The sequence below is a fragment of the Myotis daubentonii genome, chromosome 16, assembly GCF_963259705.1.
Source record: "Myotis daubentonii chromosome 16, mMyoDau2.1, whole genome shotgun sequence".
Taxonomy (NCBI): domain Eukaryota; kingdom Metazoa; phylum Chordata; class Mammalia; order Chiroptera; family Vespertilionidae; genus Myotis; species Myotis daubentonii.
In genome coordinates, this window is record NC_081855.1 from 35,940,628 (window position 1) to 35,964,401 (window position 23,774).

The window sequence follows — 23,774 nt, forward strand, 5'->3', positions numbered from 1 at the left end:
CGGATAGAACAGCCGAACGGGCTGGATCCAGCCCGAGGGCTGTAGTTTGCCCACGGCTGCATTAGGTGAACTCCATGATTCTCAGCTCCCTTCCTGAGTAAAACTTCCTGACAGCAGCACAGAGCACTGAACAGGCAGAATACAGGGTCCTGCTGAGCTGAGGTGGAAGAGAGAAGAATTTGGGCAGCTAAAATCACTGCAATCTGCAGGGCAGGGCACAGCATTGGAAAGAAAGGAGCCAGGTAGAAAAAGGGCCCCACAACTACAGGGGACCCCTGTTAGTCTGTGGCTAACAGCTTCACAGAATGCAAACTGCTGGACTCTACTTCCATAGGTCTGGATGGCGTCTGAGAATATGTATTTCTATCAAGTTCCTAGGTGATACTGATGTTCCTGACCTGGAACCACACTTGGAAAATCACTCTGTTAAACAATAAATAGTATAAGTTAAAAATATAATAGGGGCACTCTCCCTCTCAAGAACATGGCCATGCCTTTCCATTCCCCTTCTTACCGCCACCCCACCCCAATCCCCCCGACCCCATCACCACCACCAGTTATTTCTCTCTCCTAAGCTCCAAGCGTCCTTCTTTTGCTTCTATAACTTGGTTCCTGAGCCTACACAGCCCAGCTGGCTCATTTCTACTACCTCGCTAACTTCCTAAATAAACTTTCTCTTATAATTTGAAGAGACAAATAAAATAAACCGGTATCTACTAAACCTTTCTCACTCATTGAGTCACTATAAAATTAAAATAAAATACCTGAAGATACAAGAAAAGTGTATAGTTAACACAAAATCAACAACTTCTATGATAAAATTTCTTAAGACTGTGAAGGCCTACCTGAAGATCTTTCACATTTGGAAAAGGAATTCCGATTGTTATGACAGCACGGGCATTGTCATCTGAGAAATCCAGACCCTCACTCACTTTACCACGACAAACTGCTACCAGGAGGGCTCCATCTTAAGCAACAGAAAATAAACATTTTCAAAAGCACACTCAACATTCCCAGAAATTGCCTTTTCTTGTCATTTTGAAAAGCTCCGATTAAGTCATCATAGTAACAAACTTAAAAAAATCAAAATTAAAATCTCTTATGAGATAAAGTTTTAAAAGTTCAATGTCTTTAAATAAATGAGGAAAATAAAATTACATTTAGGTACAATGTGGTAGCAAACCAATTTACAAACTATGTGTCTCAGAGAAACACACAGTAAAACCACATCAGAGGAGTAATTTGCACATGAACTGAGCAATTGTGAACCAATAGTTTTATCTTTAGAAATTGAAATGGCAACCCTTACCATTACCATAAGCATATAAAGAACTCAGAACTATTTAAATAATTCCCAATTTGTATATCATATTGAATCAATGTAATATTAAAAAGTATGTACAACACGCACAGAATACTCATCATACAAGGATAATGACAAGTATGTTATAGTATCTTTCTGATCTTGCATTGTCCATAAATTATGGGCATTCTCTAACTTTCATATTCATTCTTCACTTATGTTTTGAAAACTCAAGTTTACCTTATGTAATAGAATATAAACACAAAGTATATTATTTGCATCAAAATGTGGAGCTCATTTGGCTGGTAAGGAAGATCTGTAGGCCTGCTCTACCTGCCTTTTTCCACAACACATTGTGGGTAGTGTAGGGATGACTATGGAATAATAACTTGCCGGGAGCCGGTCCATCCTTGCTGTTTCAAGGGACCTGGCATATATGGCATACTGTTCTTAATATGTTTGCTCACCTTCTTGGCACTATGTGTTTTAACCAAGGTCTCTGAGAAAGGTTGTTTCCCCAGGTAGGGATTTTCCCCTGAAGTTAGGGAGGGAATAAAACCTCTTAACTAAGTGCCAGGCGGGTAATTAATCACTTTAACTATGAACAATCATGCTTAAGCTACATAATCTTTACTCCCTGGAATGGAGATAAGAAACGCCCTAACCTTTGTAATAGAGATTGATAGGATTGAATCAACTGGTATAAATACAGATGTAACAAGACAGCAAGACACAGAACTTAGAAGACAGAACCAAGAGACACAGAACCTACACACAGAACCTAGACACAGAACCTAGAGACAGAAGAACTTCGCTGGAGAGAACATGGCAAAAGATCCTGAATAGAAACTGGCCACAGAACCTAGAGACAGAACCTAGCGAGAGAACCTGGCTGAAGAACCTGGCTACAGAACCTGGAGAACCTGGCTGGAGAACCTAGCAAGAGAACATGGACACAGAACCTGGCTGGAGATCCTAATCAGAACTTCACTGGAGATCCTGAACAGAACTTGGCTGGAGATCCTGGCTAGAGATCCTGGCTAGGCTGCTGATCAACTGAACACTGTCTCCGTGTCATTCCCTCTTCACCGACTCCATCCACACCTTTAGGGACCCCTGGACCTGCTGGGGTTGGACCCCAGCAATAACTGAATGTTTCCCCAACTGAAAACACTCACAGAATAACTCCAAATAAAGAATTTCTTCCACTTACTTTCTTTTCACTCAGGAGTATAACATATAATTCTTCCTTTAAATGCATTTAGAAAAGATAACACAAATAATGTTCTAACAGCGCCAACTTCTTACTTTACAGTAAAAAATATTTTTTCATTGGTCACCCAATTATTTCCAATTACCTTTCTCTCCTTTGCACTTGATCGCATCATAGTACACTTGTAGTAACTCATCAAAATCAGTTTTTTCTCCTCCCTGTGGTTCTACAATGACGGTCTTCACCAACTCCAGATTACGCCATAAACCAGTAGAGAGCCAACGTTCTTTTAACTTTTCTAATAACTAAAAAGGAGGGTAAAAGTGAATTTTGTGTGTGTCAAACTTACCTTGATTTGTTTAAAGCCAATGTGGCTACAACATGACTATGGCAAGCATATTAACGTTTTTGTGTACGGTTGTGTACAGAGGCAACCGATCAATGTTTCTCTCTCATGTCGATGTCTCTGTCTCTCTTCTACTCTCTCAAAACATATCCTTGGGTGAGGGTTAAAAAAATAAAAATTAGTAACACATGTACCAACAAGGATGAACACAAATCTATATGTATTGAGTTTAAAAAGTTAATTACAGATAGATAACATATAAATGATTTTATTCTTTTTTTAAAATTTATCTTTACTGGTATTGTTGAAAGTATTACAGATGTCACTTCCCACCCCCTGCCATGGACCTCCCCACCCTGCTCCCACCCTACTCCAGGCCTTCAGCGCACTATTGTATGTGTCCATGAGTTATACATATATGCATATAAGTTCTTAAGTTCAAAAACAATATATTATCTAAGCATATATACCTATATATAAACTACTTTTTTAAAATAAGCAACATTAATGTCTCTAAAGATGAAAGGTTATGATTATGAATGGGTACATGGAGTTTTCTAATGTAGAAATAATGTTCTATTTTTTGTTGAATGGTGGATACTTAGAAGTCCATTCTATTATTATTGAAATGTGCATATTAAGTTTATACATTACATACATTATATTTCACAATTAAAAAACATAAAGACTAAAAATAATACTACTCTGATATTAATATGGAAGAGTTAGGGGGGTTAGAATGGGTACATTTAAATTACTAATACAGCAATCCAGAGATGGGTGTAGCTTGGATTAGAAAGTATTAAAAAATTTTTTACAGAAACGTGAGAGGAAGGGAAAGAAGTATAACACAACCTTTCAATTTCATATGGAGGCAAAAGTCCATCCAAGGATTATATAGGGAAATGGACTTTACTGAACTCACTGTTTACTGTTAAAATATAGATTTAGTGAAATTATTTGAACTTATATTTTTTACCCAGTAGAAATGCAAATAATTTCTGTCCAGGAGAAAAGATAACCCCAAAGGTTACAGATTATTAGCCTGCAGTACATTAACCAGTTTTGTATTCAGAATCTTATATTCTATTCCTTTATAAGTATATAGCTCCTGTAAATGCTGTCTGAATCAGCCCTAACATCATATTCATTCTCTTATTAGTCAATAAGTTGAATAAACTCTGACAGGTGTTCAGTTTATATTGACATGTGAGTCATGATTTTATCTTTTTGAAAATTATATTGTAGAGAAAGTGAGATTATAAAATATTTAAAATTAAAATGATCATATCCCCAGGTTATCTGATTAGTCCAAATATAGATTGTGGTACCATTCACTCATAAAGGCAACACTGGAAAACAACCAAGATTGGGAGGAAAATTTAGAAATTTTTTGCCTTTGAGATACTCAGATTGATATATTAATATGGCATTGAGTAGGGTATGATGTTGTGATTGATAATAAGAAATATATATTTGATCTTTATCCCTGCTCCAGGAACAGAGCTCCTAAAACCCTTGGAATTTCCTGAGTAATAAGAGCTATAGGGACATCTTTTGTTCCAGTTCCTGAAATAGCTCCATGGCCATAAGTGAAATAATCCTATCTAATAAAAGAGAAACATGGTAATTAGCGTACGACCACTACCCTTCCCATTGGCTAATCAGGGTGATATGCAAATTAACTGCCAGCCAAGATGGCGGCCGGCAGCCAGGCAGCTTAAACTGAACATGAGGCTTGCTTGCTTCAGTGATGGAGGACTGCAACGTTTCCCACCTGCCTTGCCGGCCTCTGAGCTTGCAGTTTAAGAAACATTGTAACATATAGAAGCTAAACAAAACCCCAGAAACCAACTTTCAGCAAGCCGGGATCTCAGAGCTGGAGTTGATACAGAGTTTTGATTATAGAACTGAAACAAACCAGATACCTGCTTTCAGGAGCGGAGGCCCAAGAGCTGGAGCCTCAGAGCTAAAGGTGGCCCAGAATTAAAAAAAAAAAAGAAAAAAAGGATCAGTTGGGAGCTTCAGTCCCAGCCTGAAAACAGCCCTCAGCCCCTCACCCAGACTGGCCAGGCACCCCAGTGGGGACCCCCACCCTGAAGGGTGTTGAACCAGCTGCAAACAGCCATCATCCCCTGATCCAGGCTGGCCAGGCACCCCAGTGGGGACCCCCACCCTGATCCAGGACAACATTCAGGGCAAACCAGCCAGCCCCCACCCATGCACCAGGCCTCTATTCTATATAGTAAAAGGGTAATATGCCTCCCAGCACCGGGATCAGCATGACAGGGGGCAGCGCCCAAACCCCCTGATCACCCTGCAGCTCTGTGTGTGACAGGGGGCGGTGCCTCAACCCCCTCACCCCACGGGCCCTGCTCTGTGTGTGACGGGGTTGAGCCATAACCTCCGCATCAGCCCTGCCCTGAGTGTGAGAGTGGTGGCGCTCCAACCCCCTGATCGGCCCTGCTCTGTGGGTGATAGAGGGTGGCACCCCAACCCCCTGATCTGCCCTGCTCTGTGTGTGACAGGGGGGAGCTCCTCAACCCCCTGATGGGCCCTGCTCTGTGCATGACAGGGGGGAGCTCCCCAACCCCCTGATCAACCCTGCTCTGTGCATGACAGGGGGCGGCGCCCCAACTCCCCAATCGGCCCTGCTCTGAGCCCGAGCAGGGGTTGCACCTAGGGATTGGGCCTGCCCTCTGCCACCCGGGAGCAGGCCTAAGCCAGCAGGTCGTTATCTCCCGAGGGGTCCCAGACTGCGAGAGGGCACAGGCCGTGCTGAGGAATCCCCCTCCCCCCCGAGTGCACAAATTTTTGTGCACTGGGCCTCTAGTCTATAATAATAAAAAGGTAATATGCTAATTAGACCAGAAGTCCTTCCAGACAAAGCTGGGGCCGGAGAGAAGTCTGGGTCCCGGGTGTCTGCCAGCTGCCGGAGGGATGTCCGGGTCCCGGGTGCCTTCTGGCAGCTGGAGCAAAGCCTGGGTTCTGGGTGCCTGCTGGTGGCTGAAGGGAAGCCAGGGTCCCGGGTGCCAAAGGGAATCTGGTGCCGGCAGCCAGGGGAAGGAAGACCTACTCTTGCATGAATTTCATACATCGGGCCTCTAGTTTGTTTATAACAAGCCCTTTTGAACCACACCTGAGTATATGTTAATTAGACTTTTGGACAGTCCCTAAGTAACCTTAAGATGGTGGATGGTTGCCAGGGGAATCAACCATATTATTAGAGGATTGGGACACCCCCAACCTCCAGGGAGGGAAGAAGGGTTAGAGATTAAATCAATGGCCAATGGCCAATGGCCAATGATTTAATCAATCGAGCCTACGTAAGGAAACCACCATTAAAATCCAAAAGCATGGAGTTCAGAGACCTTCCTCCTTATGCAGGAGGGAGTAAGCTCCAGTACTTGAGATCCTCCTAGATCTCATCCCATACACTTCTTCATTTGGCTGTTCATCTGTATCCTTTATAATATCTTTTATAATAAATTGGTGGAGGTAAGTCCATGTTTCTCTTAGTTTTGTGAACTACTTTAGCAAATTAACTGAACCTGAGAATCTTTAGCCAGTCTTGTGGGATGGAGTTCTTAACCGCTGGGATATGATGCTATCTCTAGGTGGATAGTGTTCAAAATGAGTTAAATTGTAGCTGGAGTCGCAGAATTGGTTGATGCGTAAAAACTGTAAAAACCCACACATCTCGAGACGTGAAGTTGTGTTGTAATAGATTACTGAGAATAGAGGAGTCACACAGCATTGAGTTTTTTCTTTAAGCTGTGTTACTTAGTGAAGAAATCAGAATTGAATTATAAACTGGGAAACCAAGACAATAGATGTTCCTGAAAGAATGCACTTGGATGAGAATGACTTACAATAGAGAACAAAAAGAAAAATGTCCACTAAGAAAACCTGACTCACTCTTTCTATCATGATGCACATCCAATCTATCAGCAAATCCTGCCAGTGCTACTTTCAAATTTTATCTAGACTCCAAAAATACTGCTACCACAGTGGTCCAAGGCACCACCATCTCTCCCATGAGTTATTACAGTAGACTCCTATATAGTCATCTTACTCTCTACAGTCCATTTTCCATGCAGTAGCTAGTATAATCCCATTAAAATTAAGTCTAGAGCCTCAAATGGATTCCTACTGCATTTAGAAAACATAGCAAAAAATACTAATTATTTTTATGAAAATGGTCCATAGCAAAATTTCAGTTTTAGATAACAAAATATTTAGGTCTACAGCTTTTCCATGATCACTCAAACTGCACATTTATATAGTTTAATTACTTCCCCCTTACCAGAGAAATCATACAAATAACTAAACACATACATAATCCAGTTGATTTTTAAATTCTCTTAAGTATCACAACTAGGTATCTAAAAGTCAAATAACTTAGAGGAAAGTACACTGACATGAAGCCATCTCTCGGTTTTAAGACATATATATGAAAAATGTGAGGCATCGCTATTATAAAATAGTTTACTTAGCTCATAAAGAGCAAATACTATTCACACAAAGAGACTAACCCACATATAGTGACATAGGTGATTTAATCTACTAGTTGGTGTTCACATCATTTGGATTTGGTGAACTCAGATACTTTTTTTGTCAGATCTCACAAATTAAAAGACACTTTGGAATGTTTGTGCCTTATCTGGTTATTGTCATTTTACTTTTTCAGACTTCTTAAAACTGGTATCTCACTGGGGAGGCAGTAAGTTAGAATGCAACCTAGTGGGGAAATCCTGCATTTGCTCAATGTCTATAGCTTTTACACAGTTCCAGATGTTCAGTACATTAATAATGCACTGACTCAAAGCCTCTTTTTGAAACTTTAGAAAGTGCAAATTGCATTAAAACCTCTTTGCCCTCATTAATGGTATTGTTACAATCCTAGTCCTCTGGAAAATGTTTTTTGGCATGTGTTTAACTTTATAATATTGCCATTTACTCACTTTAATAGCCAGTACTCAAGTCTTAATGCTTTCTAATAGGCCTGCCTAAACAGACTACCATCTTTTGTAATCTTTTTCACATAATTTACTTATATGTAAAACCTGTCATATTTTTCCATATGAAGGTGATTCTTCACTATTCATTTCAATATTTAAGAAATTTTTACTAGACTTTATTCAGTTATAATGTACCTATAGATGGCACATGTTAGGAATAAAATATAGTTCCTTATAAATAATAATAAAAATTAAAAATAAACTAGTATTGTTTTTCATAACTTTTTAAATTACAATAAAAATATATGCTTAAATCTTACTGTACTCAAACATCTGTATTCAAACATAAAATATGAAAAATATTAATTTCTATTGAAACAACTTCCTATATGCTAGTTTTATCGTGATATCTGATTCAGCATCTTCACCTCAAGAGGCTCAGTTATATTTCAAGATCAAATTTTCAACAAATTTGGACGCAGTCAGTAATGCACTAGGAAGAATAATATGGAGGAATATCGTCCTGAAGTGTAAGATCCATTTTAGTTCTTGGCTTAATAAAAATGAAAGGTCCTACAGTACTCTCTCTCATAAGGAAAATTCCCTGACATAATTTTGTGAAAAGAATGAGGACTCTGAAAATGTTAGAACTGCACTACTGTTACTGATGTTTATTTACAGTCATTTATTGATACATTATGATAAAAATATACAATGATATACACAATGTAAAAAATTTCAAATAAAGTAGAATTTCAGAAATAACTCATATAGTTCATGATAATCTACTTTGTTGAAATCTCTTGGATAGAAAATAAGAACTGAATAGCTATTTATGTATGGAAAAAATTCTTGACTCTTTAAAACATAAATTCTGAATTTCTTTTTATTGATCAACATAGTTGGGTTCATCAATGACTGAAGAAAATATTTGATTAAAATGCATATATTTGATCAGTTTTGCAACTTTAGAGTTAAGTACTGGCTTACTAAATGTTGGCTGAAATCTGAACAAATAAACTTATTCACACAAATACATTTTTATGTTTCATTCCTTACCAGAGTAGATTAATTCTAGGAGAAAAAAAAAAGCAACTCATTTTTTATCCCTCTATTAAAAGGCTAATAATTAAAGTAAACTATAATGAGGTCACTGTACCTGCACTATTATAATCGAAGTAGAATCTAGGCTGGGAAGAAGATAAATAAGATGTAACCACTATAGTGTTTCCTAAAACATGCTACTACTTTCAGGTACTGCCAACCTGAATCTGCTATAAACCTGTTGCTATAAAACTTGAAGGTGAGATACTTTGGAAAAAAACACCATTTCAACAATCTAGTGGAGAAGATCCACTAGGAAAAAAAAAGAAATTTACAACGCCAAAATAATAATAATAATCCTTTTTAAACTGTGGTAAAATATACAAAGCATAAAATTTACCATCTTAACCATTTTTAAGTTTATAGGTCAGTTAGGTTAAGTATACTCACATTATTGTACAACCTATCTCCAAAACTCTATTTATCTTGCAAAATTAAAGCTATTAAACAGCTCATTCCCTTCTTCCCCCAGCCCTGGCAACTAACCTTCTAACTTTTTGTTACTATAATTTGACTACTCTAGCTACCATATATAAATGGAATCACAGTATTTGTCTCTTTGTGATTGGCTACTTTCACTTAACATAATGTCCTCCAGGTCCATCCATGTTGTAGCATAAAAACAACCTATTTATTAAAACAGTCTATCTATAATAATAAAAGCATAATATGCTAATTAGACCAGAGGTCCTTCTGGAAAACCTTCGGACGAAGTTGAGGCTGGGAGGGAAGCCAGTTCTGGCAGCTGGGGAAAGGAAGGCCTACTCTTGAATGAATCTCATGCATCAGGCCTCTAGTTTATTATATCTCTAGGTCACGAGTCCAAGCACAGCCCAACTGGATTCTCTACTCAGGGTTTCAAAATTAATGTGTCTTCTGGGGCTGCAGTTCTCATCTGGGACTTGGGGTTCTCTTCCAAGGTCTGGCTGTTGAAAGAATTCACTTCCTACCAGCTATTGGCCAGAACTGCTCTCAACTCCTACAGGCCACTTGCAATTCCTTGCCACATTCCCTACCTCTCCCATCGTCAGTTTACAACACAGACATCTGCTTTCTTCCAAGCAAGCTAGATCATGTCTCTCTGACCTCCTATTCTGCAACCAACTGTAGAAAACTCTGCTTTTAAAGGGCTTGTGGGATTAGATCCGGACCAAATAGATAATCTCTCCCTATCTTAAGGGATTTCTTATGCAAAATCCCTTCACAGCAGTACCTATATTACTGTTTGAATGAATAAGTGGGGGAAAGAATGTATACACAAGAGGCCAGGAATATTGGGGGGCCATCTTACAATTCTGCCTACCACACATAGGTAGGTATGAAAATGCATGACAGTTCTAAGCATGCATAATGCAATGTGCCTAAAATAAAGGTATATACAGGATGGGGGCATGCTAGGAATAAGGCTGAAAAATAACCAACACTATGGGGAGAGCAAAATATTTTAGGCTCAGTCTTTCAGAAAATAAGGAATTATTAAAGGTTTTTAAACCTGGGTATACTATTAGGGTCTGATGGACCTATTTTTCACTTTTGAACATGTCTATTTGTAAAGATTGATATTTCATCACTTTTTTTCTTAGAGAACTTAAACATACACATAAAAAGCTTGGTGCCTGGTGTCTTTACCAAAGACAAGTACCCAATGAACAGAAAAGTACTAATGCCTATAAATTTTAGTTGATTCATTTAGCTATAATATATTTTAAACTGCTGAAACTGGCTAATGAAAATTATATCATTTGAAAACACTGGAACCAGAAGGTATGATTTATTGTTCAGGCTGTTTTCCACTGTAACTTTTTCATTGACAATTATATTACTGTCCATTGAAATAACTTTACATTAGATTTGGTTCTCCTTCATAAATACTAAGAAAAAAACATACAAAGCTGGTTCCTAGCATGTAAAGAATCATTCTTACCACATCTTTGAAGCTTAGCAAAAAATGAAATTGTTCATTTATTCAACTGGGCATTTCCTGGCTCACTTTTTACCACTGTGATTAGAAAATATAAAAAGGTTTTATTAATGTGTTAAGATATTGCGTTACTTTAGTTCCAGGCTTAATTATTGGTTATCCTTAATATAACTATTTTTTTTTTGAATATATTTTATTGATTTTTCACAGAGAGGAAGGGAGAGAGATAGAGAGAATTAGAAACATCGATGAGAGAGAAACATCGATCAGCTGCCTCCTGCACATCCCCCACCAGGGATGTGCCCGCAACCCAGGTATATGCCCTTGACCGGAATCGAACCTGGGACCTCTCAGTCCGCAGGCTGACGCTCTATCCACTGAGCCAAACCGGTTTTGGCCTTAATATAACTATTTAGTGTAGATGTTCACACTCTGGAATAAATATTGCTTTGTATTAAATATTTTAAAGATGTTTATGTCCATTTTATTTTTAGAAATTCTTGTAAAAAGATCTGATTAAATTTCTTGTAAAAACAATTCCTTCAGTTTATCTCTAGGAGGACTAATTCACTGCATCTCTAGCTAACAAAGTATGTCTCTTAGTCCCAATAGGGCTGCTATAACAAAATACTCCTGACTGGGTAGCTTAGAAACAACAGAAATTTATTAACAGTTCTGGAGGCTGAAAAGTCTAAGATCAAGGCACCAGTGTGACCACATTTGGTGAGGGCTCTCTTCCTGGTTCATAGCTGGCGCCTTCTTGCTGTGTTCTCACATGGTGAAAGGGGCAAGGGATCTCTCTGGAGCCTCTTTGATAAGACACTGATCTTATTCATGAGGATTCTATTCTCATGACTTAAGCACCTCCCACTGCTTAATGTTATCATCTTGGGGGGTTAAGATTTCAAAATATAAAATTTTGGGGATATATTTAGACCACAGCAGTATGTATGTAGATGAAAAGACAGTAGAAAAGCCAAAAGTATCAATATTGCCATTCATATATATTATTTCTACGACTGTCCTTACATATATAACTTCATATGAAAAAAGAAAAGGAAATGCCACTTCTCTACATTGGAATTTAGCTTTGATTTTGATAAATATATTACTCTCAGAAATTATATGTGGTTTTAATTCTTTAGCTATTAACACTAAGATATTATAACTCAATTTAACTCAAGAAAATATTATTGAAAATCAGAGTGAGTCTAAAAACAAGGAAAAAAGTCATTTACATGAAGTAAAAATATAGACAACCAAGAAAGTTGACTTTAGATTCAAATTACTGAAACTTTCAAAAGTGTAATCTATGAAAGTGGAAAAGAACGCTCCTTTTCCCTTCAACTATGAAAATATCAAGCTACCTCTAAGAATAAAAATCCCATACACATAAATAGTCCCCTTATATAACAAGCACTGCTTCAAAACGTTTTTAGTCTTTAAACTGTCAAGTAAAACAGTAATAGAACAATTAGGCAGTGCCTTAATCAATAAATAAGTAAAACAACATATGATGTTTAGAAAACTATAAGTCCCCTGTTGCTTCTAGCCCTAAGAATCTTATCATGGTAATCCCACATGATTTTCTAAAGGCAAAAGAAACAATAAGTATTCCCCTACCTTGTAAGATGGCAAGAAACACAAAATTCCTTGGCCAACAATTTGGCACACAGATAACAAAAGTGCTCCCACTTCATCCTGGAACTCAAATGTTTCTGTGTGCTGGAAGGTAGCACAGAGATTCCGACCCTTGGGTCCTGACCCAATGGTGCCAACCCAAACCTAGAATATAAATATATTAGTATTAGAGTTATACCTAAACTAGGCAGGCAATTTAGAATTTAGTTGGGAGCCTTAATTACATATATATCAAAAGAAGATCAAGCAACAAGTTTAGAGGAAATTTATTTTTAAATTCCCTTTATATAATTATATATAGATTTAATTTATAAAAGTTTTATTTTTAGGCAGATCATTGAATTCTCCTAGGATAAAAGCAAAAAGGGTTTCACTTATCTATTCCCTAAATGGCTTTGCACAATTAAGCATGTAACAAAATTATGTTGGATTATGTGAACAAATGGAATGGATAAATCAGAAATAGTCCAAAGTATTAGAGGTAAGGACTGGTATGATCTGCTATAGACAAGTTTCTAAGATTCAACTATGACATGAACTACTCTTTCATAAATTCACTGATATTCAAAGATCTACAGTCATAAAAAAAATCAAACTCACGAAATTTTACAGCTCTATGCAATTCCTCTAACTCACACAGATCTAGCCTTAGTGTAGTTAATTTGATTAAGAGAAAGAACAGACTTTATTAGTAATCCACAGAAAATACAAACAGTTCAGATTGCTAAAAAATGTAATAATATTATATTTTGAAACAATGTATAAGATTGAAGTACATTGTACAAGATAACATCTGACGGACACCATATTAAGCAATTATTACTTAAATGATCAACTAGTAACATAAAAAACTGACATCATGTTTCCTGACACAAAGCAATGAAAAGTAACAATACCACCTGTATAGTATTCTTATCAAACTGCTTACCCAGAATCTTATGATAAAGAAACAATCAGATAAGTCCAAATTATAAGCCTTTCCTTAAGGAAACAGGTAAATTGAATTTTTCATAAAATGTCAGATAGGAAAAAAAAAAAGGCAAGAAAACTGTTTTTAAGACCAAAGAAACATGAAAACCAAAAGAAATATATAATTCTTGTGTGGATCCTGGATTAAGAATTTTAAAAATAGGTTGAAAGTAACTAAAGAAATATAAATATTGACTTTATTATATCAATATTAATTATTTCTCTCTTCCACTCTCTCTAAAAATCAATGGAAAAATATCCTCAGGTGAGGATTGAAAAAAAAGAAAAAGAAACAGAAAACAGATCAATAAATGACAATAAAAACATTTTTAGGAAAATTAAAGTAACATCTATATGGTATTATTATAAAAAATTAAAATCTTAAGTCACAGGACTCATAAGAGTACTTCTAATTCATTTCAGATACTCAAATATGTGCCCAACACTTGCTAACTAATGCTAGATAGATGTTAGTCTAGGTACAGTAGAAGAATGTATACATAAAAAGAAGAACAAGGATACACCATAGTCTAATGGAAAAGAGAAACACATAAATAAATAATTAAACAATAGAAACTATGGTAAAGAAGTTGAATTTTGTTTTGGTTTTCATTTTTATTTTTAAAAAAAACACATTAAAACTTATTTAAATGAGGAAATTGAAATACAGTCTTTGCACCCAAAGTATATATTTTTATTCAGTGGGTTGAAGGAATGCATTCATTAGTATTTCTTTTTTGTTGACACTATCAAGTAGCTGACAGATTTTCCTTTATTCTAAAACTGAAATGTTGATATTCCTATCAGGATCTGTTTGCTAGTACTTCCAATTTGTTTATGTGCAATTATATTGAAGTAAAAAGCCTGAACGCCTTCAAAAAAAAATCCTAACCTGTGAGTTATTAATGACATGATTAGCTTCCAGTTGGATAGTAAATGTAACACCCAGTTCTGATGAAAAGGATTTCATTGGTGATAACGTCCCAGATGTCAAAACAATCGTCCACACTTTGCCATTAATATCTGAAAAGGCCTAGAAGGAAACAACATTAGATATATAAAATCATCTTTAAAAGAGTCAGCACATTTATTTGTTTGTATTGAGTTAGAAGATAGAATTTTCATATACAACAATCAGCTTACCACAGCTGGATTTAAGCACCAAAAGTTTAGCACATGAACTGCAGTTTTCTGTCGTGAACGTTTCTTATTTTTTGGTGGAACAAAGAACCCATTTTTATCAGAAATATCACTCTGATTTATCCAAGAATAAGTCTGTTGAATAGCAACTTTATAATCATCTGCAAACCTAAATGAAAGTAAATGTTAATTAAATGGCAAAGCTTTATAAAACCTATATTGTCACAGCCACATACAAGAAAAAAATTGATTACATTAAAACCGAGTCCTGTATCTTCCCCAAAATTATATTTTGCCTATGAAACACCTACCACTAATTAAATTCAGTAATTCTGATAGAAAATAAGCCATTAAGTCTTAGAAGCAACCCCCTCTTATAGAGATTAGATATCATCTAACCATCCACCCTTTATCGTTCTCCTCCCTATGATCAAACACTAGATAAATCATGGCAGAGCCAGAATTAAAATCCAAGCCTCCTAACTCCTAGTCCAGAGCTCTTTGTACTCTGTTACATCATTAGTTATAAAATAGATAACTAGCATTGTTCTTAGAAAAAACTAAAGTCGCTTAAACTTTTTTATTACATGAGAAAGTAGGAAAACATTCATTTTTACTGAAAGTTTAAAAAGTTCAGGAGACTACAAAAATGTTAACTTCCTTTAATATTTGGGTCTCAGTCTTCATTTATTTTTAACAAAGGTATTGAACCAGATGGCCTCTATAATCCCATCATTTTATAATTTCTTTCAATCAGAGGCTATAAACACCTAGGCTTAAAGAGAATAAAATGTGGTATTCTCTACCAGTCCTCCATTTTTCTCTTAGAGAGTTAAGATCTCGATGTTCAAGGCAGGAACCCTACAATCTGTGAAGAGAATTTTATAAAAATATTGAGAGCTAAAAACTATAAAACCCTTAGAAGAAACATAGGGGGAAATCTTCATGACATCAGATTTATCCATGGTTCTTGGATATACCAAAAGCACAAGTAAGTAAATTGACTTTAAAGAAATAAATTGGACTTCAAATTTTTAAAACTTTTATATATAAAGGATACTATCAAGAGAGTGAGAAGACATCCATAGAATGGAAGAAAATATTTGTAAAGCATATATCTGATACAGGATTAACATGCAGAATCCTATCTAATAATAGACAAACATGGTAATTAACCATACCTCCGCTACACTTCCCATTGGTTAATCAGGGTGATATGCAAATTAACTGCCAACCAAGATGGCAGCCGGCAGCCAGGCAGCTGAAGTGTACATGAGGCTTGGTTGCCCCGGTGATGGAGGAAGCCATGGTTCCCCGCCTGCGGGGCCCAGCTCTAAGCTACACTCTAAGCAACTTCAGCCAGCCGGCTTCAGAGCTGGAGCCGCAACAAAGTTTCAATTACAGAAGGTAAATAAATCCCAGAATTAAAAAAAAAAGAGCCCTGACTGGTTTGGCTCGGTGGATGGAGCGTTGGCCTGCGGACTGAAAGGTCCCAGGTTTGATTCCAGTCAAGGGCATGTATGTACCTTGGTTGCGGGCACATCCCCAATAGGGGGTGTGCAGGAGGCAGCTGATCGATGTTGCTCTCTCATCAATGTTTCTAACTCTCTATCCCTCTCCCTTCCTCTCTGTAAAAAACAATCAATAAAATATATTTTTTTAAAAAGAAAAAAAGGAGAGACTGGGAGCTTCAGTTACAGGCTTGGCCTGCCTGAAAACAGCCCTCAGCCTCTCATCCAGGCTGGCCAGGCACCCCAGTGGGGACCCCCACCCTGAAGGGGGTGCGGGCAGCCTGAAAACAGCCATCATCCCCTCACCCAGGCTGACCAAGCACCCAAGCGGGACCCCCACCCTGATCCAGGACAACATTCAGGGCAAACCAGCCAGCCCCCACCCGTACACAAGGCCTCTATCCTATATAGTAAAAGGGTAATATGCAAACTGACCCTAACAGCAGAAAGACTGGGAATGACTGGTCACTATGACACACAATGACCATCGGGGGCAGATGCTCAATGCAGGAGCTGCCCTCTGGTGGACCGAGAACTCTCTGCTCAGCCACAAGGCAGGCTGATGACTGCCAGTACAGCGGTGGTGGTGGGAGCCTCTCCTGCCTCCTCAGCAGCGCTAAGGATGTCCGACTGCAGCTTAGGTCTGCTCCCCGCTGGCAAGTGGACATCCCCCAAGGGCTGCCGGGCTGCCAGATGAATGTCTGATTGCCAGCTTAGGCCCAATCCCCTGGGGAGCAGGCCTCAGCCAGCAGATGGTCATCCCCCGAGGGATCCCAGACTGTGAGAGGGCACAGGCCAGGCTGAGGGACCCCCCGCCCCGAGTGCACAAATTTTAGTGCACCAGGCCTCTAGTCTATATATATAAAAGCCTAAGTAACTGAACGACTGGTCAACCAGTCGCTATGACACACAATGACCAGCAGGGGGCAGACGCTCAATGCAGGAGTTGCCCCCTGGTGGTCAGTGTGCTCCCACAGCAGAAGCGTTGCTCAGCTGACAGGCGCCAGACGCCAGACTCACAGCTGGTAAGAGCAGCTGTGGTGGCGCAAGCTTCTCCCGCCTCCACAGCAGCGCTAATGAGCTGCGGCGGTGGCAAGCACAGTGGGGCAGAGATGAGCAGGAGCAGCGCAGCACCTGACCCTGGCTGGACTCCTCCCCGACCACCTGTACTTCGTGCACTACTACATCCCTCTGGGGATGTTGGATTGCCAGTCTCCACCCGATCCCCACAGGGGATCCGGCAGTCCGACATCCCCCAAGGGGTCCTGGATTATGAGAGGGCGCAGGCCAGGCTGAGGGACCCCACCAGTGCATGTGCACCAGGCCTCTAGTATATAAACAACTCCTACAGCCCTGGCCAGGTAGCTCAATTGGTTGGAGCATCATTCCATACAACAAAAGGCTGTGGGTTTGATTCCTAGTCAAGGCACATACCTAGGTTGAAGAGTGCTTGACTAATTTCCCTTGTGATGAAGTACTTAGAACTTTAACTGTAACGTCACATGCTCTTCAAATTCGAGAGAAAGCAACATATAACTGACCATGTGCGAAAATGGGTTCAGTAGGAATATGCCTACTCTATCTAGAGTTTGTCCTTGAGATTTATTAATAGTCATCACAAATGCTGGCATCACGGGAAACTGTCGTTGAATCAATTTAAATGGGAGGCCAGTGTCAGATGGGGACAAATCAATTCTTGGAATCAGAACAACCTCTCCCTCTGCAGATCCTGTTAATACTTAAACTTCGGTAATGTTAGGTCATAATCTTTTGATAATAAATCTGGTACCATTACAAAGACCCCATTTACTATTAAGATTTCTCAATAGCATGATGATTGCACCCACTTTCAATTTTAATTTATGACACGGCATTCCCAAAGGAGTAATACTATTAAGAAATTCGGTGGGAAAATTTTCCTTTTCAGCATCATCTGTGGAATCAATGGAATCATCACTCAAATATGTGTGAAAATCTCTATCGAGTATATCCAAAATTTCTTCATTTAATTTTTGAACATGCTCATTTTTTGGATAAAGAATTGCACGTTTAGATATATTTTTAATATTATCTATAGATATAGTATTTCCAAAGGTAGCTTCAATAATAGATCCATTACAAATCATTTCACAGGAGATTTCAATAATATCCACTCCTAAATGAAAACTGCTATCAAGTTTGCCATCTCCAAGTTTTACTAACCATCCACTATAAGCAGAATCCTCTGATCTCATATTTGTTGTAAGAGATAACTTTCTGAAACATCCCCAAACATTGCAGTACTTTAAACTCGTTTATACTATGGCCGATCACATAGCATGCAGTACAATATTGAGACATTGTCGAAAATCTCCTCCGAGAAGGAGAACTTTCCCACCAAGTATAACATTCAAATTTGTCTTAGTAATCTGTCTATGGCGTTTATAGCATGACTGGATGCCATGGTGCATTCATCAATAGGGAGAAGTTGCACCTTTTTAATAGTTTTAGCAACTTCACTCTTTATATTGAGTCTAGAAATTGAAGTTTCATTTAATGGAATCGGTAATTTATATTGGGAATGAAAGGTGCTTCCACTGAGAAGTAAATTTGCAGCAATTCCTGTAGACGCTGTGGGTAAAACAGTACCACCACAACCTCTAATATAATGTATTAAAACTTTATACAGATATGCAGGTGAATAGGATTCCTAGCTGGCAGGCCCCTGACAGTAAGCTGGCCACCTGTGGATTCCGTAAGGAATGGGGCTCCCTCCTCCCTCCTGTCAGGGTCCGGGCTGCAGGTGAATGGGGTTCCTGGCTGGCAAGCCACTGACAGCAAGCTATTCAATAGCAGATTCTATGAGGAATGGGGCTGCCTCCTCCCTACTGTCAGGGTCTGGTTTGAAGGCCGGACTCAGTACTTCCACGCTCAGCTCCGAGGGCGGGTTCCTGCCTGAAACCTCGCCCTCCGGGAAACAGCTGGGGGAGGGCACAGCCGTTTCCAAGACGACCCCTGCAAGACTGACTTCCTTCCGGTTGGTCAAGGTTCTGGACATGATGTTACACCCAGGGTTTTTATATAAGTAGATTGGCAAAAGGTGCAAACAATTCAAATGTACATTGATATGGTAAACTAAATGTGATATATATATATAGAATATTAATCAGCCATTAAAAAGAATGCTATTCTGATATATGTTACAGCACAGATGAACCTTGAAAAGTGAAATAAGCCAGACACAAAAGAACAAATATATATGGTTCCACTTATATGAGATACCAAGAAAGGGCAAATCCATAAAGATCAAAGTAGAATAGACGCTGTGAAGAGAGGAAAATGGTAGATATTTGGGAGATATTGTTTCATGGGTATAGAGTTCCTATTTGGGATGACAAAAAAGTTCTAGAAATGGTTAGTGGTGGTGGTGGCACAACAATGTGAATCTACTTAATGCTACTAAAATGTACACTTAAAAATGTTTAAGAGGATAAATTTTATGTTATGTACATAAGGCCACAATTTAAAAAACAAAATACTAGAATCAGAGAGTACCATAACTGCTTTTCATTTTTCACAAGTCACTAAATAGAGGCTTTATGCAATAAGAAACTTTCTAATACTGGAAGAAACATATGTAAACTATACTTAAAAGATAACTTAAATGCTTAAATTTAGTCCTAGAGAGCTATAAACTTAATGCTGAATTAGTGTATCTATTGATTTCAATACTTATTTCCATTAATAAAGACTAATTTCAATTAATCTGAATCTGTGCCAAGAAGAGCAATATTTCCACTAATTGTTTATTATTATCCTAGGTACTCATACAAAATAAGAATGTACTAATAAACACATGCTAACATCCAGTAAGGCTAATATTTTTTTTAAATATATTTTATTGATTTTTTATAGAAAGGAAGAGAGAGGGATAGAGAGAGAGAAACATCGATGAGAGAGAAACATCGATCAGCTGCCTCCTGCACACCTCCTACGGGGATGTGCCCGCAACCAAGGTACATGCCCTTGACCGGAATCGAACCTGGGACCTTTCAGTCTGCACACCGCTGCTCTATCCACTGAGCCAAACCAGTTAGGGCAAAGCTAATATTTTTAAGAGAAAAAATACAGATCAGATATCTTCATTTACCTGCTATTTTGCCTAAAAAGATAGTCAAGCACCATAAAAAGTCCTTTGAGCATTATTTGAGTTGAAGCACTAATAACAGGTACTTCTCTTGTCTCCTCTTTACCATGAACCAGTAACATTTTTTCTTCTTTTTGAAGGACAGCAGAAAAATGTCCCTATAAGAAATTACAATATTAAGTATACAGTGGGGAAGCGTTAAGCAGTAAAACAAACTTTTCAAAGCTATAATGAAACCCAAATGAAATATACATTGAAATTTTAGGCAAACATTACTAATACACAAATGCTAACAATATGCTTTAGGTTCCCACATTATCTTCAAAGACCTTTAATAAAATTATATATTTAGGAGGTTCATTACATCTTCAGGTAATCAGGATATTATTTAGTACCCTTCAAAAGTAATGAACTACATAAAAATGTACTTACCAAATGGCTTCTCCATGGAGCTTGAAAGAGTTGATATGTCACCTAAATGTCTGAATTATTTTCATTGTACTCTGATACTCAAAATAATACGACTATATTACAAGAAAAATTAAATGAATGAACCAAAGCTAATTCTAAAATTCAAATGGCAGAGTAAGGCCAAGAATAGCCAAGATCATTCCAAAGGAAAAGAACAAAGTGAAGAGATATGCCTTACCAGATATATCAGCATTTTTCTAACAGTAATAACACATGACAGTTTAGATCAGTGGTTCTCAACCTTCCTAATGCTGCGACCCTTTAATACAGTTTCTCATGTTGTGGTGACCCCCAATCACAAAATTATTTTCGTTGCTACTTCATAACTATAATTCTGCTACTGTAAATATCTGATATGTAGGATGTATTTTCATTGTTACAAATTGAACCTAATTAAAGCATAGTGATTAATCACAAAAACAATATGGAATTATATATGTGTTTTCTGATAGTCTTAGGTGACCCCTGTGAAAGGGTTGTTAGACCCCCAACAGGGTCGCGACCCACAGGTTGAGAACCGCTGGTTTAGCTAAACAGAATCATAGAATAGAGTTCAAAATTAAATTCACACATGAATGAAAAATTAGATGTGACAGATATGGCATTACAAATAGAGGGAAAAGTGGACTATTTAGTAAATGATGAGAAAATTCACTATCCATACAGGAAATCAAAATGGATTTCCTACCTCACGAGATACACAAAAACAAATCACACTCATAACATTTTGCATACTATTTCATAATGTTCACAGTATCCCATAGCCCACTCATGATCTCCATCCACCTAGGTTTATATAACCACTATTCTGAGAACAAAATATGAACTTCTTACCTATTTATTTTCCAAATTTTTAACTTTTACAATTAACAAAATAAATTTACAACCTAAAAATATTGACTTCTTTTATCTTTGAACTAGTGATCCAGCGCGCGAAATCGCGTGAGACCCAGACCTGCGGGAAATTGCGTGATACCTGGGACCCCCAAGTCCCACAGCGCCACAAGACCCAGAGTCAAGTCCCTGCCCACCGTGTGCGCCTCACCACGCACGCAGCCTCCTGGTGACCAGTCTTTGGTCCTTACGGCATTAGAGCCACTGGGTTTTTATAATATAGATAAGCAATTCATTTCTTTAAGCCTCATTTCCTTCAAACTAAATACTACTACTTTTTCATCCATAATTTATGCCATCACACATAAGCCTATCAAACTTACATAATAAAATTTTAAAACAAATTGCTATATTTTTTACCCTGGATAAAACTTATTCACTATTAATCATTTCGAATTCACTAAATGAATTTCCACAGGTGGAAATCTTACCTGCAAAATGGGAAAAGTAGCAGTGGTGATGCCCATTTTGTGGAAATTTAAGAGCATTTCCCTTCCACTCCATATTTTACAGGATGATTCATAATCCCGTTCCACAAGATGTTCAGAGTTTGCTTCTAACCAACTGGAATAAAATAAAATAGTCCCCATCAACCAGTATCATCCTATAGGCACCATTTTCACAGAACAGAGAATTGAGATATGTTCATCTGGATTCCTTGAAGCTCTTAGGACACAAATATGGATTAATTAAGACATATTTGTGTCCTAAAAGCATGCAAATCTCATACCAGTATTACAAAATAAACATTCACATAGCTAAAAAGCAAGCTTTCAATCAGAAAACAAACAAACAAACAAACAAACACACAAACAAACAAACAGGCTTTTATTCACAAAAGAAAAACAGGCAGCGTTTTATGGATTCAGCTGCTTTACTTGACTCTCTCCGAATGAGAGCCATGTCTTGGGAGCTTCATCCCAAATACACATTAAAGGAAATACAAAACTACCTAATAAAAAAATTTAAGTTACATATTAACACATAAAAAAGATAATTAGTAGAACCCTGGCTGGTTTTGCTCAGTGGGTAGAGCATTGGCCTGCAGAATGAAAGGTCCCTGGTTCGATTCCCAGTTAAGGGCACATGCCTGGGTTGTGGGCTCGATGGCAGTAGGGGGTGTGCAGGAGGCAGCCGATCAATGAGTCTCTCTCATCATTGGCGTTTCTCTCTGTCCCTCTCCCTTCCTCTCTGTAATCAATAAAAATATATTTTTTAAAAAAGTGAATTACTAGGAAATATATAAATATATTCATTAATTTATATACACATGTGTACATCCAATAAGTGCTTAAATGCCAATTATTATGCTAGACAACTATACTAGGTAGTAGAAATACAGCAGTACCTAAAATAGGGAAGGCCCTTATTCTCATGGAAATTACATTCTACTAAAGGAAGAAAGAAATTTAGAAACAAATACATGAACAAGAAAATATCAGGTAGTAATAAGAAGTATAATGAAACTAAATTAGATTGATATAATCTAATTGCTACTTTAATTTGAATATCAAGAAGGCTCTCCCTGAGGTAACATTTATTCTAACAATTGAAGGCAAATGTACTTGGTCATGGCAGTATTAAAAGCAAAATGTACCCAGTCCTGGGAGAATCAGAAGAAATCATGCAAAGATCCTGAGGTGGTTCACAAATTATCCTCCTTTAAGGACTTGAAGAAAGCCAATGTATTTGCAACACAATGGGCAAAAAGGAATAATGGTATGAATAATGTTAGAGTGATAAGCAAGAATCAGATCATGTTAAGTCAGGATAAGAAATTTGAATTCTATTCAAAATACAATGGGAAGGTTTTAAATGGAGGATTTTAAATAAGGGAGAGAGAGAGAGAGAGAGAGAGAGAGAGAGAGAGAGAGAGAGACAGACAGACACACCATCTATTCTAAGTGTTTAAAAGATGATTCCTGCTTCAAAGTCACAATGGAGAAAGGCAAGAATGAAAGCGGAGACTGGTTAGGAGGCTGTTACAGTATTCTAGTTGAATGGTAGACATGAGACTGAGGAATTTGGGATATATTGTGCAGGTGGCATTTACAAGACACTGATAAATTGAATGAGGTGGGGCGGTAATCGACAATTATACTTAAATTTTCTATTTGAGAAAATGATTAGTACTGTTTGCTTAGATGAGAAAGATAGGGGGTTAGGTAGGGGAA

At 37.8% G+C, this 23,774-nt stretch overlaps 1 protein-coding gene across 3 annotated transcripts in view; it reads right to left on the reverse strand.

Annotated features, from left to right (window-relative positions):
- The window catches only part of BRIP1 (BRCA1 interacting helicase 1), a 133,294-nt gene that overhangs the window by 45,094 nt on the left and 64,426 nt on the right, over positions 1-23,774 (reverse strand). For all 3 annotated transcript variants that reach the window (XM_059669774.1, XM_059669775.1, XM_059669773.1), the window contains 7 exons: positions 22,032-22,164; positions 20,239-20,393; positions 14,602-14,767; positions 14,351-14,491; positions 12,472-12,633; positions 2,662-2,821; positions 846-967 (listed from right to left, as the gene is read on the reverse strand). In XM_059669774.1, coding sequence (XP_059525757.1) covers positions 846-967; positions 2,662-2,821; positions 12,472-12,633; positions 14,351-14,491; positions 14,602-14,767; positions 20,239-20,393; positions 22,032-22,164 — 1,039 coding nt within the window. The remainder of the gene's footprint in view (positions 1-845; positions 968-2,661; positions 2,822-12,471; positions 12,634-14,350; positions 14,492-14,601; positions 14,768-20,238; positions 20,394-22,031; positions 22,165-23,774) is intronic.